The 19652-nt window shown below is 38.4% G+C and overlaps 1 protein-coding gene across 2 annotated transcripts in view; it reads right to left on the bottom strand.

Moving 5' to 3' along the window:
* Positions 1-19652, bottom strand: part of LOC100882742 (uncharacterized) — a 101761-nt gene that overhangs the window by 10071 nt on the left and 72038 nt on the right. For both annotated transcript variants that reach the window (XM_012289890.2, XM_076541335.1), the window contains exons 3-5: positions 2071-2148; positions 1587-1768; positions 1220-1418 (exon numbers count right to left, since the gene is read on the bottom strand). In XM_012289890.2, the coding sequence (XP_012145280.1) occupies positions 1220-1418; positions 1587-1768; positions 2071-2148 (459 nt within the window). The remainder of the gene's footprint in view (positions 1-1219; positions 1419-1586; positions 1769-2070; positions 2149-19652) is intronic.

Here is a 19652-nt window from a genome sequence, read left to right as displayed (position 1 = left end):
TCCCTTCTGGCCCCTATTGAGCACGTATGATGGAAGGTTATACGTTATTCATGCTTGGAAAGTTTCCAAGCGACAAGACAGCTATCGGGTCGTGTCTTTTCCACGCAATTTGTGCAACGAGAATACTCTTCCTTCCAGTATTGCGAATATATACGACGTTTGCTTGAACTTTCAGCGCTCATTATGCATTTAGAGCTTCTGTGCTTTCGTAGCATTTCTGTATTCAAATATCGACGCAAACAGAACAAACGGAATAATGCATCTTATTAAAGTTCTGCAAAATGGCGGTGGATCAATTTCAATTTTAATATATTCAAATATTTATATTTATTTCTTTCGTATTCTTTGTATAATGCCGGATTCTGTGGATAAATGATTTATGAGTGTAAATGGTTCGTTAACTTTTATTGGTGGCTTTAATGAATGGCTGTTTCGAAGAACAAAATGGCTGACCCGAAGAACAAAATGGCTGACCCGAAGAACAAAATGGCTGACTCACTGAACAAAATGGCTGACTATAAATACAATGACTGCTACACAACTTACATATGACGAGTTAATGTTCATTGATGTTTTTAATATAAAATGATTGATTCTAGAAATACAACAGCTGATTATTAAAACAAGATGGCTGACGTACTGAACAAAATGGCTGACTATAAATACAATGACTGCTACACAACTTACATATGACGAGTTAATGTTCATTGATGTTTTTAATATAAAATGATTGATTCTATGAATATAACAGCTGATTTTCAAAATAAAATGGCAGACGTACTGAACAAAATGGCTGACTATAAATGCAATGTCTGCTACACAACTTACATAATGTTCATTGATGTTTTTAATATAAAATGATTGATTCTATGAATATAACAGCTGATTTTCAAAATAAGATGGCTGACTTACTGAACAAAATGGCTGACTCTATAAACCTTATGACTGACACATAATTTCAAATGATGAATTAACATTAATTGATGTTTTTAACATAAAATAATTGATTTCACCAATAAAATGGTTGGTTTTAAGAACAAAATGGCTGACTATAAACCTCATGACTGACACATAATTTCAAATGACGAATTAACGTTCATTGACGTTTTTAACATAAAATAATTGATTTCAGCAATAAAATGGTTGGTTTCAAGAACAAAATGGCTGACTGAATAAATATAATAACCGACGTACAACCACAAATGACGAGTTAACTCACTTTCGAGTCTCTCGATGCGTTCTCTTTTTGTCTCAGCCTCTTCCGCCAATCTAGCAGAGGTTTTTACGCCTTCCCCGCTTTTGTGAGTCTTCTCCATGATGGAACACGCGCGTAGAACAAAGGCAGGCACCGTCTCCTGTTTCTCCTGCTTCGGAATATCGACCAGTGTCCAGTACTGGGTCTCCAATTTAATCACATCCTGCAAAAATGCAATTACATTCGTTGTATAGCGAATAACAATCGTATTCAAGCTTTCAAATTGTCTTCAGCTATGTGGTTAAATGTAATATGCGATTTTATGCGGTTAAACGATTTTGAACGAGTAATTAGTACTAATTAAGAGGTTGATTTAGAGGAATAAAATTACCTTGATCATGAGTTTTAAGAGATTGTAACGTTGAAACACGTTGCGAACCTGTTTGCTCTCAGTGTATTTACACATCAGCTCAACAAGTGCACGTTTGGCGATCTCGTAGCTTCCATCCAGACGTATCCTCACGATTCTTAATCTCTCGTTTGTTTCGATTACTTCCTCCTTAGTTTGTCCACCTAAGTCAGCAAGAAAATAGATGGTCACAACTTGTATTACAAAGTGCAAGTCAATCAAAGTGCAAGTTCGAATCATATTGTTAATTAAAATTAATTAAAGCTTCGTGACAGTTGAAGGACAAATGTACGATACAAAATATATTTCACAAAATATATCTGAACTATAGTAGACTTCAAATTAATTTATTTACAAGTTCAGAAATCAATAAATAAAAATATCGTTTATGTATTAACGTGTCTGGCAAGGCGGACCAAAAGAACCAGTATCGATCCGACTGCCAACTTGTGAGACGTATACTTACTTGAGGTTCCCTCGTCTTTCACATCCTGAACGATCCTCCTAACGCTCTGCGTAAATTTCCCCATCAGATTCGTGCCCGCTGAAACAAATAACAGTCACATAGAAACTTATATTTCACATTTTAAATAATTACCTTATGAACAATACCATTAACACTAAATATTAACTTATGAAACACCCTGTACATCTCGAATGATATTTCCTGTCGACTGTCAGAGTAAAGTATTTTTTAAAATGATATCGAACTTTCATGGTATTCATGTTTGTGAAAGATTTCTGAGGCCACTACTTTTTGAACAGCCTGTACATCGAGAGACGGCACGAAGATGGAAACATCACGTAGAGAAGTTCCATGCTGAATTTCAATATGTCCAAACTCTTGAGGGGAAAACACGGAACAAATTCCGGGTGACAGAGCTCTCACGATTTCGCAATGGGACGGCATAACGTCGATCTTTAGATACCTGTTCTTATCTTAACCCTATATGAACTCAAACACAATTGTATCTTCAAGTGGAGCGAGAAGAATTGTGGTACGCTATAAATTTCATTTCTAAGTTGATCTAAAATTGAATTTAATCTAACTTCACAGTGAAGTATTTGCTATACTGTATATTTAAGTTAACCTAAAGTTCGTAACCTAACTTTCATTTCTACCGTTTTGTTTATTCAAGGGAAACTAAAATGGCTGAGTAAGTTAAAGTGTCCTTCGTAACCTAACTTCAAATTAAAATCAACAAGTGAAAAATTGATGAAAATGAACGGCTCCGTCTTTGCGAGCGTCCACCATTTTGTTTACTCAAGAGAAATAATAAAATGGCTGAGTAAGTTAAAATTTCCTTCGTAACTTAACTTTCAATTAGAACCTTCAACAAGTGAAAAATTGATGAAAACCAATAGCGTTTCCAATTTCGCAAGCACCCGCCATTTTGTTTACTAAAGAGAAAGAACAAAATGGCGTCTAAAACGTGTTCATATTTTTCTTATCCTCAACAAAATCCGCAGCCCTTGCACGAAGCCGCTAAAAATTGATAAAAATTGTTAGACCATAAGACAGAGTACTCCCAGGATAAAATATGATATACTCGGTGATGAATAATAATAACCATAAAAAAGTAGCATTAAACTTTTTCATATCGATTCATGAATGTCGGCGCAAAAAACAGGGGCCGTTCAAATAAAACTTTAACCGGGAAAGTTTCGAATACGTGTCGCCGTTATACGAGCGGATAAAAGTCATCTTAAAAGCTTCTGGAAGCTCGGATTTACTCGCGCAATTTTAACGATGTAAGTGCCTGCATAGATACACATCCTGTAGCCCTCATCTTTCTCGAACCGTTTGCAATATTGCATCCGACGATGATACCTTTACGAGAGGTCTTTCTCCCTTTATGACCGAGATTAAAAATATTTTCATCTCTCGTGACGTTCAACGTAAATCCGTGTAATACGATAAAGAAGAAGTTCGTTCTTTGATAACGTGCCGACGATGGAATTCCTTCGAATCTGCGACGAATTTATTTGCAACAGTGTAACTGGATAACACGGGGGTGTTTCTTTACACGTTGCGAGTGATATAACGCGAATAAAATCCTATTCCTTTGTGGAAAAATTGAAATTCTCGAAGAGGAACGGTGTACAGTAGACTCTCGTTATATTGCCGTTATTGGGATCTAGGAATATTTGAGGGGATGGGAAATTAGGGAGATGGGGAATTAGGGAGATGGGGAGTTAGGGAGATAGGGAATTAGGGAGATGGGGAATTAGGGAGATAGGGAATTAGGGAGACGGGGAGTTAGGGAAGTGGGGAATTAGAGAGATGGGGAATTCGAGAGATGGGGAATTAGAGAGGTGGGAAATTTGAGAGATGGGAAATTCGAGAGATGGGGAATTCGAGAGATAGGGAATTAGGGAGATGGGGAATTCGAGAGATGGGGAATTTGAGAGACGGGGAATTAGAGAGATGGGGAATTCGAGAGATGGGGAATTCGAGAGATGGGGAATTAGAGAGATGGGGAATTAGAGAGATGGGGAATTCGAGAGATGAAGAATTCGAGAGATGGGGAATTCGAGAGATGGGGAATTCGAGAGATGGGGAATTCGAGAGATGGGGAATTAGAGAGATGGGGAATTCGAGAGATGAAGAATTCGAGAGATGGGGAATTCGAGAGATGGGGAATTCGAGAGATGGGGAATTCGAGAGATGGGGAATTAGAGAGATGGGGAATTAGAGAGATGGGCAATTAGAGAGATGGGGAATTAGAGAGATGGGGAATTCGAGAGATGGAGAATTCGAGAGATGGGGAATTAGAGAGATGGGGAATTAGGGAGACGGGGAATTGGGGAGCCAGCGAGTTACGAAGATGGCGAATTACGAGATCAGGAAATTAGAAAATCCGTAAATTAAGAATTCAAAAATATGAAGACATTGAAAGTTGAGAACCCGAAAATAAAAATTGGTCAATTACCACTCGTTAAAATCGCGTTATAATGAACAATGGCGTCTTATCATTCGCAGCATCGCTTTTCTATAGAAATAAAGAGATTCGGAAGCAGCAAGTGGTTCGAGCAAAGCCGATAGCAAGAATGAAACTTCAGTTTGTTTCATTTGGCCGGACGCCAAAAAGCAACAAGCGCATTTGCTGCTTGTTACACGGCTTGCAAAGGAAACACGTTTATCTTGATTACTTGCTGGAAATGTGCCCGCAACTTCTTTCGAGATAATATCAGGATAAAATGAACCTAATGATAATTAAGCTTCACCGTAATTACGACTGATCCATTTTCTCTACTTTTCTCGACATATTTTATTTCATTTTTTCCTGCTGATCGTTCAAGGTAAAATAATTATTATATCATCAAATATTATGAATTTTAAAACGCTCACGGAGAACGTACACGCGTTCATTCGAAAATTGTTCCTTTTACGAACGTAGACGCGGCTTCTCTCGCGAGCGAGGTTCAAAGCAAACGGAACATTTAAATTTATCGTTCTGTAATTAGAGTTTCCTTTATCCGAGTTCAAAGGACGCTGCCAAAGGAGTGTACCTGATTCTGAAATAACCAGACGGAGCAAACGTCAACTACACGAGTACGTTTCAACACATTTCGACGTCCATTTTTAATTCTTCACTGCTTCTCATTTTCATCATCAAGTCAAAACTCGAAACTGTGCAGATTTTTAAAGTTTCAATCGTGAAAGATTCGTTTCCGAACGTAAAGAAATTTCAAATTTCCCGCCTTCTGCAGCCCCGAAAGCGGGGAACTATCGAGTGACTATTTTTATACAATTACACTAAGTTACACTCATTATACTAATTGTATACTCATCATTTTTTATGATTCTTAAATAATTACATCGTGTACTTTCTTTATTTCATACACAAGTAATTTCCATTTAAATTTCCCGCCAATTTGACGAATTATTGAACGTTCATTTATCAGAGGCCAACAAATAAATTATAACCATACATTTAATTTCCATTGAAAGCGAAGAGTGTGCACAGTTGATGGAGTAGAACAAAAATTGTATATTTGCGACATAGCCCCTCGAAAAACGAAGAGGCAACACGCAATCGTGGTGTTTGGAAAACCGTGGGGCGAATTCACGGGCCATTGTAGGATGAATTGTTCGGCGTGTGTGCAGCTTCGAAAATCAGTAAACTGCGCTTTTTATTGGAAGCATCGAGGCGCGAGTCAAGTGCTTTGAACACGGTTACCGCCACATCGGGTCTCGCCATGCTGATCAAACATATCGACCGCAATTCTGCGGCTTTCATACGATTCGTGTAAGTGCCAGACCGAACGACGGACGGATAGCTATGCACATCGCGTTCTGATTGCTTCGTCCTCCAAAACTAGCGATGGGTCTAAACGAACCTCATATACATCACTTCTTTTTATGTACAAGTATTTTTAAGAATAAGTCTCGCTATATTGCCGGCGAAATTCACTATGGTATTTTTGTGGGTGGTGGATTATTGTGCTAAGACGGTTTAGCAGTTTATATGTATTTATACATCACTTCTTTTTATGTGCAAGTCTTTTTAGGTACAAGTCTCGCTATATTGCCGGCTCAGATTCATTATGGTATTTTTGTGGATGGTGGATTATTGTGTTAAGATGGTTCAGCAGTTTATATGTATTTATACAACACTTCTTTTTATATAAAAGTATTTTTAAGAATAAGTCTCACTATATTGCCGGCTCAGATTCACTATGGTATTTTTGTGGATGTTGGATTATTGTGCTAAGATGGTTCAGCAGTTTATATGTATTTATACATCACTTATTTTATGTGCAAGTCTGTTTAGGTACAAGTCTCGCTATATTGCCAGTTCAGATAGGTTTATTATGGAATTTTTATGAATGGTGTATTATTATACTAAGGATGACAGTTTGGAGAATTTTATAGATTTCCTAGACTCTAATATTTCCGTCCAACCCAGAACTTCCGCTCAAATAAGCTCGAGTATCGAACACCTTCAACAAGATGTCGGAAATTAGCGATCGTTGCGTGCACGCATCACAGAATACAGAAGTTAGTAGATTTTTGCGCCGATCCCCGAAGTTTCGAGTGAACTTTCAACGAAGCAGAAACGCGAGCGATTTAGAAACTCGAAGAAGTTGTTCGATAACTCGAGAGCGATGACGCAGTTCCGATCGGTTTCTAGAAGCACAGCGAAACCAGTGACGCAAAGCTTCATTCCCGATGGCAGTCGCGAGAGGCTAACTGAGCCGCATTGTTACTGGCACACGCCTTTGGATAATTGTATCGATGACAAAGAACGACGATGTCATGCACTTGCAAAACCCGCGACGCGAACCTATCGTAATAAAAATAGGCAATGTGGTGTTCGTGGCCATGACTGAGTCGCATTGTTCGATGTCGGACGTTACGCTCCTTTGGACGATGATTAAATTGCTTCTAGACTATTACTATATACCTCTTATGATGTTAATTTATGAACTATTGTCTTTTATAGAACTTATTAAAGAATTCGTAGTAGGTTTTTTTTATTTTATTTGGGATTTGTGGAAGATTTGTTTTGGGGCTTTGGGTGTTCATTGTACGTTGCTGGTAATGTTGGATGCTTTCGGTGACATTTATAAGATTTGGGAGTCTAGGGATTGGAGAAGGGATTGGAATAGGGAGTTGGAGAGTTAGAAATTTGGCTAGTTGGGTATTTGGGATTATGGGGATTTGGTAAGGTGGGGCATTGGAAATATAGGGGCTTGAGAATTTAGGGACTTGGGAGTCTTGGGACTTGAGGAGAGTGGAACGTGGGGAGAGTGGGCCTTGAGAGAGTGGGGAACTTGGAAAGAGTGGGACCTGGGAGAGTGGGGGACTAGGAGAGTGGAGGACTAGGGAAAGTGGGACGTGGGAGAGTGGGGGACTAGAGAGAGTGGAACTTGAGGGAGTGGGGGACTAGAGAGAGTGGGACTTGAGGGAGTGGGGGACTAGAGAGAGTGGGACTTGAGGGAGTGGGGGACTAGAGAGAGTGGGACTTGAGGGAGTGGGGGACTAGAGAGAGTGGGACTTGAGGGAGTGGGGGACTAGGGAGAGTGGGACTTGGGAGAGTGGGGGACTAGAGAGAGTGGGACTTGAGGGAGTGGGGGACTAGGGAGAGTGGGACTTGGGAGAGTGGGGGACTAGAGAGAGTGGGACTTGAGGGAGTGGGACTTGGGAGAGTGGGGGACTAAAGAGAGTGGGACTTGGGAGAGTGGGAGACTAGAGAGAGTGGGACTTGAGGGAGTGGGGGACTTGGGGAGAGTGGACCTTGAGAGAGTGGGCCATGGGAAAGTGGGGAACTTGGGGACAGTGGGATCAGTGGAGAGTGGTACTTCAGCAAAGTGGAAGTCACATTAAGTTTGTCACTTCTAAAATATAAAAATGAACAGAACGCATGAATACAATAAAAAGCAACCTTCACAACTATCCAAAACCTAACTTAACCACGTTTCCATCATTCCACTTAATTTTCAAGCTAACAGTTGATCTTGAGCGAGCATTCCTCAATTCGTCCCTGTAACAGCAAATTTACAATAGCCGATACAAACACTCGAAACATAAACTACAAACAGATTTCAATCCGATATTCAAATTCGAAATTCGACGGTCTCGTCGCGAGCGAAGCTTTCAGGCGTAACGGACGCGACGCTTGAAATTCAACAATACAAGCATCGTGATATTCCACAATTGAAGGGACATAGTAATCTGTGTATAAACCTGTAGGCGAGGGTCAGACAATGGACCAGACTATCTGCCCAGATGGATGTCGGATGTAAACGTACCCATAAGCGTAATCCCATGGCTCCACGCGGTTTGCGGCTAATCATAATCCTTTTATCGAACTAGGCTCATGGGGATTATTGTTTTTGGTACGGTAATGCCAGTTTATTTATGCTAAAGAAAATTATAGGCGCTATTTCAGTTTATTGGCACGGGAATGTAGGTGAGGAGTCCACATTCCCAAATTTATAATTTATAAAAATACAAATTTTTATATTTTTAAATTCTGAGTTGATAATTTTTAGATAAAAAAAATGTCCAAGTACCCGATTTTTCAATTTAAATTTAAAATTGTAAATTAAAATTTGCAGGAAATTCAATAGAGGTAACAGCATTTGTATTTGCACGCAAGAAGAGTGTTTGCGTATGTTAATGCATTCCGCAACAGATAATGTCTCAAGTATTTATGCGGTGCCTCTGAATTTACAATCCAATTAAACGTTCACCGTATTCGTTCCGCCATCCCCGTGAATTTTCTGCGGACTCGCCCTTTAGGTACCTCGCGATGATGTAATTTCGTTCAACACCGGTCGCCATGCCCCGTGAGTTCTCCATAAATTTCGGCCGCGTAATTATGGCCCGCATATTTCGGGAATTATTAGCGTTTTCATAAACGCTGCTGGCGCAACTGCTTCCTGAAGAAAAGTGTGCTCAACGTGGGGAGAGGGTCGAGTCGATTCGGGGAATATTGCTTACGACATTTCGTTAATTGAATATTTGAAAAATTGAAACCTTGCTAAATTGAATATTTGAAAAATTGAAAACTTGCAGACTGAATATTTGAAAAACTGAAGACTTGAAGAATTGAAGATTGGACGAATTGAAAACTTGAAGAACTTAATATTTGAAAAATTGAAACCTTGCTAAATTGAGTATTTGAAGAATTGAAAAGTTGAACAATTAAAAACTTGAAGAGTTTTGATGTGACATCAAATCCGGCAATATAACGAGAGTCTACAGCAACCCAGATTCTCCCAGTAATTTCCCCGTAATCTTCGAATTTCTCCTAAATCCAGCATCATTTATCAAGAAAATTGACGAGAAAGAAACGTAGCACGATATATGACTCGCCGCTTCGATCTCGGAAGAAACACATGTTCCTAGCGGAAGGAAACAACCAATACAGTTCCCGTTCGCTCCGCGAGAGTGATTGCCAGTTACGGCACTCGAAGCCTGCTGGATAATTGCGTTTCTTGTCGGAACTTCTCGCGTTAACTTTCCTTTCAAAACCGCTACTCGCTAATGCCTCTGATGGAAGACGTAAGCCGAACTTCATCTTTCAACGGCTGCAACATAATTGATTACGAGCCGTACGGCTAACGAAGATAAGTGTATCGATACGGAGGTGGCTACCTCGAAGCATGATAAAGAACGGTGAAATCAGTGCAGTTGTTGGATTGACTGTGTTATATGGCTGAAAGATGTGCTGATGTCAACATAGAAGATGGCGAGGGAGGAGGTTGACACTTTTAGAGGAGCTCTCTCCAAGTCCCACTCTACCCAAGTCCCCCACTCTCTCAAGTCCCACTCTCCCTAGTCCCCCACTCTCCCTAGTCCCCCACTCTCCCTAGTCCCCCACTCTCCCAAGTCCCACTCTCCCTAGTCCCCCACTCTCCCTAGTCCCCCACTCTCCCAAGTCCCACTCTCCCTAGTCCCCCACTCTCTCAAGTCCCACTCTCCCTAGTCCCCCACTCTCTCATATCCCACTCTCCCTAGTCCCCCCCTCTCTCACGTCCCACTCTCCCTAGTCCCCCACTCTCCCTAGTCCCCCACTCTCCCTAGTCCCCCACTCTCCCAAGTCCCACTCTCCCTAGTCCCCCACTCTCCCTAGTCCCCCACTCTCCCAAGTCCCACTCTCCCTAGTCCCCCACTCTCTCAAGTCCCACTCTCCCTAGTCCCCCACTCTCTCATGTCTCACTCTCTCTAGTCCCCCACTCTCTCACGTCCCACTCTCCCTAGTCTCCCACTCTCCCAAGTCCCACTCTCCCCAAGTTCCCCACTCTCCCAAGTCCCACTCTCTCCAAGTTCCTAAACTCTCAAATTCCCAAATTGTCAAATTCCCCAATTCCTAAGTCCTCGAACTCTCAAATTTCCAACCTCACCTCCCCAAATTCTGAAGTACCCAAATTTCCAAATCCCCAAAGTCTCACATCCCAAATTCCCAAATTGCACGACCTCCAACAGTACAAATTCCCAATCTGAGATCCCAAATCCCCAAATCCCCAAACATCCACCTTGCAAAATGTCCAATCCCGAAATTCCCCAGGCACGATTGAAAGTACGTGTAAATCACACGAGGTTGTGTGTCCCACGCGTCCGTCGGTTAAAGGTTAAAATGGCGCCGTTCTCCGTGCCGCCACGGCACGTAGCAGTTGAGTGGAGAAATCATAAATTCCGGTGGAAGATAAAGAGGAAACGTTTCCGCAGGTGTCGGAAGGCATATCGACGCGAAACAATCTCACGGGAAACGGCGCTCCGTATCAGGTCCGACATTTTTCGGGCTGAAAGAGAAACATCGAGTGTGGCGTTGCGTTAGACGTCCCTCATTTATCGGTTTCCTGCACGCCATTGCCGCATCGAACTTTCCTAACGATCGAGAAACTGTCGTTAACCCGTTGTTGCGATTCTTCTTCGAAATCATTTTATCGAGACCTGCTGTAAATTGTTCAATACATTTATGGCCGAAGGACGAGTTTCATTAGCGGACTTTAATTTGATTTTTTATAATTTTATACTGTTGGAGGAATTTTAGTCGTTCTATTTAAAATACGATTTGGAATTTTGACTTTTTGGGAATACAAGGATTTACAACTACAGTAAGTTAAAAATATAGGAATTTTCCTGTATACAAATCTGACAACGAAAGAATGTAGGACCACAAAGATTCAAAAATATAGGTACTTAGATAAAATAGCAATTTACAAAAACAAGATGGAAATGCAGGAATATAGAAATATCTGGATTCAGGAATATGGAGATTACGTAGTTATTTATGCCTTGAACGTTGTACCGCTAAGCTTTCATTCGCCATTGTATTCCCGATGACCTTAAAATGGCGATTGATATATTCTTCCTACTAGGAAGAATGACGGCATAGAAAAACCCGTGTTTATTTTGAGTACTCTCATATTACACGCTGGCTGTCTGAATGAGCTAATGCCAAAGGTCACCTTATGACCAAGATCATTTCTTAGAATCGGCGCTTCTGTAATATCATTTTGAGGAAGTTACTAGAGGCTAGTAAAAAACTGTGGCTACTAGGAAGATGCTCGTAATCATTATAATCGATACTCGTCAGGTTCTTTGTTGGATTGACGTTTTATGACCTGAGTTACAAATGATGATGACGACGATGAATTTCAAGGATACGCTGAGAATCACCACACCTTGTTACACTCTTTTTGTTATGAATAACCATAAGTACAATAACAATAATTTGTTGGGTGTGTTAAAATTCATTTGTTATTAATAAAGTGAACTATCGATAATTTTAACATCAATTTTAAAAACAGGAAAAGATAAAAATGTTTAAGCAGAAAAGAGTGACGTGCAAATAGAAAATGATAAAAATTGTTAATAGTGAATTTAGGATAAAAATGAATTCATCGGTTAAATAAAACGCGTTAAAATAAACAGGAAGGGAGGAAAAGAAATACAGCAGAGGAAGAGGTGCTCGTCGGATAGGGAAGAGGTCGCAGAGACAGGAAAGGGACTCTTGAACCGGTACTCAGCTAAAGAGCGCTACACCAAGAAAACTTTTAAAAGCACCTTTAATACCATTCGCCGCTATCACTTGCAGCGGAGTGAATGTACATTGAAAACAACCGCGGTGAAACTAATGAAATTGATTTGCGTTGCCGCTTGAGAAGCGACTTCGTAAAAGGTATAATACGTAGAAGAGTTTCTGGTGTACAGAAGGTGACTGCAGTTCTAGTTAACCTTGTCGTGAAACATTTATTGCAACGTGTGTTATTTTATATATTATGGTACTAGGGATTTGGAGATGTGGATATAGATTTGGGGAATTTAGAGATGCGGAGAATATAGATTTAGAGATGGGGGGACAGGGAGATGGATATTTGGGGATATGTGGATTTTGAGGTTCATATGTGGATGTAGAGACTCATATGTGCATTTGGTTAATATAGAAATTTGGTTGATATGTGTAGCCTCGTGTTTGGATTTGATTGATGTCAAGAGTTAGGTAAATACAGGGACGTGGTTCATATGTGGAGGTTCATATGTCCTATTAAGACATATGTGGTTGATATGTGTAGCCTCATATTAGGATTTGATTGATGTCAAGAATTAGGTAAATACAGGGACGTGGTTCATATGTCCTATTAAGACATATGTGGTTGATATGTGTAGCCTCATATTAGGATTTGATTGATGTCAAGAGTTAGGTAAATACAGAGACGTGGTTCATATGTGGAGGTTCATATGTATTAAGACATATGTGGTTCGGTTCATATGTGGATTTGGTACATGTGGATATTGTGCATTAGGTGATGTGTGAATTTTGTTGATGTGAATTAGTCCATATGTGGGTCTCATAGATGCAGGATTTGATACTGTGATTTAGTCCACATGTGGATCTGATAGATACAGGAGTTTCATATAGTGTTTCAGTTCATATGTGGATCTGGTAGATACAAGGATCTTGTTGCTACGATGATTTAGTTCATATGTGGACCTGGTTGAAATGAAGATGTAGTTCATATGTGGACCTGGTTGAAATGAAGATGTAGTTCATATGTGGACCTGATTGAAATAAAGATGTAGTTCATATGTGAACCTGGTTGAAATGAAGATGTAGTTCATATGTGGACCTGGTTGAAATAAAGATCTAGTTCATATGTGGACCTGGTTGAAATGAAGATGTAGTTCATATGTAGACATGGTTGAAGTCAAGACCTGGTTGACATTGTACATATGTGGATCTGATACATACAGGGATCCGATTAATATAATGAGTTCATATGTGGATCTAGCAGGTATATGTTATAAGATTCACTTCATATATGACCATGAGTGAATATACGAACATGATAGTTCTAAGAATGTGACTCATACAGAATCTCAATTAATACTTTGATGTCATCCACGTGAGAATCCAAAGGACTTCGAACAAAATGTCCACATACGATATTAAAATAATTTCGCAAAACGACAGCAGAGTGCAAAAAATTTCCGTTCCAATTTCCCTGTCAATCCCCAAATTTCCATTCGCCGTAGCAATTCGTTCGAATTTAAGTTGTTCAGGGAAAGTGCTTTCAATACACGTCTACTTTACTGTCAGTCGAAAGAAAAGCGCGAAGCTTAATTAAATTCCACGGATCGCGTTCTTGCCACGAGCTTTTCGATGGGTCGATGCTTAGGATGACTTCGCGACCGTTCTCTGGAAATTAAGCGGAAAAAACCCTAGCAACAACTGCATTCCCATAAACGGCGTCGTGCAGCTGCGAGAAATTTCGTTCGGGCTTACGAGGAAAATATTCATCCGGCAGTTGTAAATCTCTCGACAAATGACCGTGTCACTTCAAGCTGTTCATACTTTTTTATTAAATTCACGGTAAGAGGATTTTAACTGTTCGCACCAAGATATTACGGAATCAATTCTGTGATTGCGAAACGCGGCGTGAGGGATGTACATATTTTATTTTATCGTACGAGACATTTTGTATGATTTGTAATCGCATTATGTGATTTAAGGCGAAAGTATGTTGATGACGTTTTATGTCGAATACTTTAATGTGGATAACAAGGATGAGATTGTGCACGTTTCATTTGAATTTATTCGATTTCGCTTAGGAAGATGAGACTTGGTTTTAGTTTTATTTGTGTGAGTAGGTTGATATATTCGGTATGGTAGAATTTTGTTATATTGCATAAATGAGGCTGGAGGTTCCTAATTTTCATTTGGTGGAATTCAATGGTTTTTAATTGTATATGATTCTAGTTTTCGAATTTTCAAATCTAGTCAATTCACCAATTCAACAAATCACCAATTCACCAATTCATTAATTCATCAGTTCACCAATTCACCAATTCACTAATTCACCAATTCACAAATTCACCAATACGTCAAATCATCAATTCTCCAGTTTCCAGATTTACTGTTTACTAATTTACCAATCTACTAGCTTCCCAATTCATTAATCCACCAATCCACCAATCCATCAATCCACAAATCCACCAAACCACCAATCCACCCATCTACCAATCCACCCATCTACAAATCCACCCATCTACCAATCCACCCATCTACCAATCCACCTATCTACCAATCCACCCATGTACCAATCCACCCATCTACCAATCCACCCATCTACCAATCCACTCATCTACAAATCCACCCATCTACTAATCCACCCATCTACCAATCCACCAATCCACCAATCCACCAATCCACCAATCCACCAATCCACCAATCCACCAATCCACCAATCCACCAATCCACCAATCCACCAATCCACCAATCCACCAATCCACCAATCCACCAATCCACCAATCCACCAATCCACCAATCCACCAATCCACCAATCCACCAATCCACCAATCCACCAATCCACCAATCCACCAATCCACCAATCCACCAATCCACCAATCCACCAATCCACCAATCCACCAATCCACCAATCCACCAATCCACCAATCTACCAACATTCATACTTCGTTTTCGATCCTCCACATTCATTGCTCAATATCACTTACGTATCAAAATTTTCAATTTCCCATTTTCCAAACAGTCAACTCAAAAATGACCAACCATACAGTACCACATCGTATCACCCAAAATTCATTTCAAGCGCACACGACTCCCAACATCGATTAAACTGATTGGAATGTCAAACCGAAACGGTCCGGTCGAAAAGCGTGTTAATCAGAAGGAATTTTTACGACCGCGATAGAGCATTATAAATGCATAATTTATGATCATGGGGTGTCGCGATAAATGGCATTAATCATCTCGCAATAGGAACGTATATCCACACGGGGACTGGATCAGTCGAGAATAAAACGCCACGCAAAATCACGAAGGTTGTATTGAATAAAAACAAACGAAAATCGAGGATAAAAAATTTGGGGATTTCTGCAACGTACGTCATCGTTTACATGCGAACGGAGCTTAATTGCTTGTACTATGTTATCAAGGCTAATGTGTGCTTTATTCCATTTTTGCTTCGATACCAAACATTCGTGGGCAAACATTATCTGTTTTCTTATTATTTAGTGCAACGTATATTGTTTTGGGGATTCTGTTTCTTCCTGGGTGTACGCTTTGGAAACTGAAGGCAAACAAATCGAGCGTTTATCGAGGTTGCACTGATTTATGCAGGAAATGTGCTTTATTTCATTTTTGGGGGAGAAATGAAAGAGTTGTGTATTAGTTGAACCACTTGCAATGTTGTGACGCGTGACGCACTTGTGAGGCATACTATAGTTGTTGCGTGAGCTGACACGTACTTTCACTGCATTTCAAGTTTTCAATTTTTTAAATATTCAATTCTTCAAGTTTTCAATTTTTCAAGTATTCAGTTCTTCGAATTTTTAATTTTTCAAGTATTCTATTCTTCAAGTTTTCAATATTTCAAAGATTCAATTCTTCGAGTTTTCAATTTTTCAAATATACAATTCTTCAAGTTTTCAATATTTCAAAGATTCAATTCTTCCAGTTTTTAATTTTTCAAATATTTCACCCTTCAAATTTTCAATTTTTCAAATATTCCACTCTTCAAATTTTCATTTTTCAAATATTCCACTCCACAAGTTTTCAGTATTTCAAATATTCCACCCTTCAAATTTTCAATATTTCAAAAATTCCACCCTTCAAATTTTCAATATTTCAAATATTCCACTCCTCAAATTTTCAGTATTTCAAATATTCCATTCCTCAGATTTTCAATTTTTCAAATATTCCATTCCTCAAATTTTCAGTATTTCAAATATTCCATTCCTTAGATTTTCAATTTTTCAAATATTCCACTCCTCAAGTTTTCAATTTTTCAAATATTCCACTCCTCAAGTTTTCAATATTTCAAATATTCCACTCCTCAAGTTTTCAATTTTTCAAATATTCCACTCCACAAGTTTTCAATATTTCAAATATTCCACTCCTCAAATTTGCAGTATTTCAAATATTCCACTCCTCAAATTTTCAATATTTCAAATATTCAATTCCTCAAGTTTACAATATTTCTAATATTTAGTTCTTGAAGTTTTCAATTTTTCAAAGGTTCAATTTAGCAAGTTTTCAATTCTTCAATTCTTCCATTCGTCAATTCGTCAATTCTTCAATTCTTGAATTCTTCAATTCTTCAATTCTTCAATTCTTCAATTCTTCAATTCTTCAATTCTTCAATTCTTCAATTCTTCATATCTTCAATTCTTCAATTCTTCAACTAACCTGACCACACATGTATAGTAACATGGACAGTAACGTGATCAGCTTCGTATTTCCACAGAATTTCACTTTCTCCTTCAATTCTAATCATAATCCGTGTAATCAACTATCTTTGTACTGTAGTGAACTGCCCAAAAAATCGTACCTTAAATATTATTCCAGGGATGAAAATCTTAGTCTCAAGATCCTCGTTTCAGACGCATCCGTAAATCGATACGGCAATCTAACGAGCGTGAATAGTACAGAATTTATATAATGGCGGATCACGAAGTAGAGGAAAAATGCACGGATATATGCACGCGAGCTGCACAATCGTAGAAACTGCCATCCGAGTCGAGTGTTTGATTAACGAGCTTGCTCGCTGGCGCACGTGTTTAGCCGAGTTATGTAAATTGTTGGAGAAGCTTTCGGTTGAATTGCCATCGTGAAAGGGAAACAAAACGTTTTATTGTTCGGCAAGTCTGTCCCGTTAAATGCGAAAAATCAATCGAACCTATTGTATCAGCAGTTTGTTCATTTCCAGATTATTGAAATTTTATTCCATATTATTCCATATGCTCCTTCGTTTTACACGTCGCCATTCATTTTTTTGTAATTAAAACATTTTTACATTCTTTTACCGTTTTCAATTTTTTACATTTTTTGCTGGATACTGTTTTATTAATTCTTCTATTGTTTTGGGAAGTTTTGTACAATTTTATACAATTTTTTTTTGGGGGGTTTTTATTTTTGTGTAGCTTTATGGAAGAGTGTTTTAATCACTTTTGCATATGTTCGTATATTTTTGTACATATTTTTTTGTGCAGTTTCCAAGATGTATTTTATAATTTTTTTTCGTAAATTTTGACAAATTTTCATAGTGTTAAAAGACAGCGATTATTTCACGTTGAAATCACATCCAATTTGCAACAACCACATCCAATTTCTTATCACCAAAACTTCCGCAAAGTCCCAGGTTTTCGGTCAATAGAGTTTTAAGGACCAGTGGATGTCTGGCTAATGTCACACACGGATCGTTGAACCTAATTCTTATCAGCTGTAATATCACGCTGAAAATATGCGTTCGATGCTTTCGACTTCGTTGAGTGCAAAATGTTCCATGTTCCATTAACCACGTACCATTTCACCCAACAATTTATTATTAAATATTGTTCAAACCGTAACTTGCTTCTCCCATGAAAAATTTTTTAAAATAAAACAGGGAACATGTCAAACTTTCGAACTTGTTTACAAATCGTACGAACTTGTCTACAAAACTTTTGTACTTGTGCGTAATCTGAGGAAAATATTGACAGCAAAACGAGGTCTTTCAAAAAAAAAGTACAATCTCAACATTATCTCGATTTTTTGCAGATGGCAAAACACGAAATCTCTGCAGTAAGCAATAAATAATCCTTTGGCTGAGTTAACATAAACAGAGTATCAAAGATAATCGATATCAGCACTCGCAAGTACGTTCTTTATCGCGCGACTTGCTGTTGTTAAGTATCTTCGTGCATCAACGATGCTGGAGAGACGTCTGTTTATGAATGGCGGCTCGATTCGCCTATCTAGATTGTTCCAGTGCAGACATTTGCACGTTACACTGCTTATCTGTTTGCCGGCATGAAAGAGTTCGTTGCTGCTCGTCTGTTTCCTCCTATGCGTCATCATGCGTGGGAAAGTTTGTTTAACAAATCTCGTGCTGCTTATCTCGATGCTATGGCGAACCGGCATTCAGCGAGAAATGTACTCGTGTGCAACATAACATCCTGCGAATTCGTAATCTGCTCTCGAAATAAAACCTCTTCCGATCGAACGTGGTCTTTCATCTCAAGGTTAATTCATGGTCGTAGGAGGAAAAGGTTTTATACTTGGGGTATTATTTTCTGGGTAATTGGTTTGGTTACTTTGCTTTGGTAATTGAGTCTTTCAAGGTCTTAGACTGTGGACTCATTAATTTTCATCAAACCTTGTAGATTACTGTTAGAGAGTGTCATGGCAGCTATAACGAAAGTTGCTGTAGTATTATTCTATAGCAAGTGCAATAAAAATTATTCTAACACAGTATTCTAACAGCTAAAACAAAAATTACTGACAGAGTATCATAGGGATTATAACAAAGTTGCTGTAGTGCAAGATTATAATAATTACAATAAAAATTGTTATAATATTATATTATGATAATTTCAGTAAAAATTATTACAACATAGAACTGCAATAACTATAACAAAAATTATTATAATACAGTACTATACAATTATAGTAAAAATTATTGTGCCACAGTGTTATAAGCACTATAACAAAAGTTGCTGTAATATTATTCTATAGCAAGTACAATAAAAATTATTGTAACACAGTATCCTAACAGCTAAAACAAAAATTACTGACAGAGTATCATAGGGATTACAACAAAGTTGCTGTAGTGCAAGATTATAATAATTACAATAAAAATTGTTATAATATTATATTATGACGAATGTAGTAAAAATTATTGCAACATAGAACTGCAATAACTATAACAAAAATTATTATAATACAGTACTGTAACAATTACAGTCAAAATTACTGTGACACAGTGTCACTATAATAAAAGTTGCTGTGAAACAAACCTATAATCTCTATAACAAAAATTATTATAACATTATACTGTAATAACTACAGTTATTATTACAACACTGTATTATAACTACAATAAAAATTACAAGAGTCCTATAACTACATTGCATTTATTTCCACATAGCTTTATTTATAAATTTACTATTAATAACATATAAATTTACTATTAATAAATAACACCTCAGAAACGCTTAACAGCGTCCAGACAACCCAACAGTACATTTCAAGGTTATCTAATTACACACATAACAGTAGATCCCGTATAAGAGGAAGTTAAACACGAGTT

The sequence above is a fragment of the Megachile rotundata genome, chromosome 16 (assembly GCF_050947335.1).
Source record: "Megachile rotundata isolate GNS110a chromosome 16, iyMegRotu1, whole genome shotgun sequence".
In the NCBI taxonomy this organism is placed as follows: Eukaryota; Metazoa; Arthropoda; class Insecta; order Hymenoptera; family Megachilidae; genus Megachile; species Megachile rotundata.
Note: the sequence above shows the minus strand (reverse complement) of the source record. Positions and strands in the feature narration are given on the sequence as shown.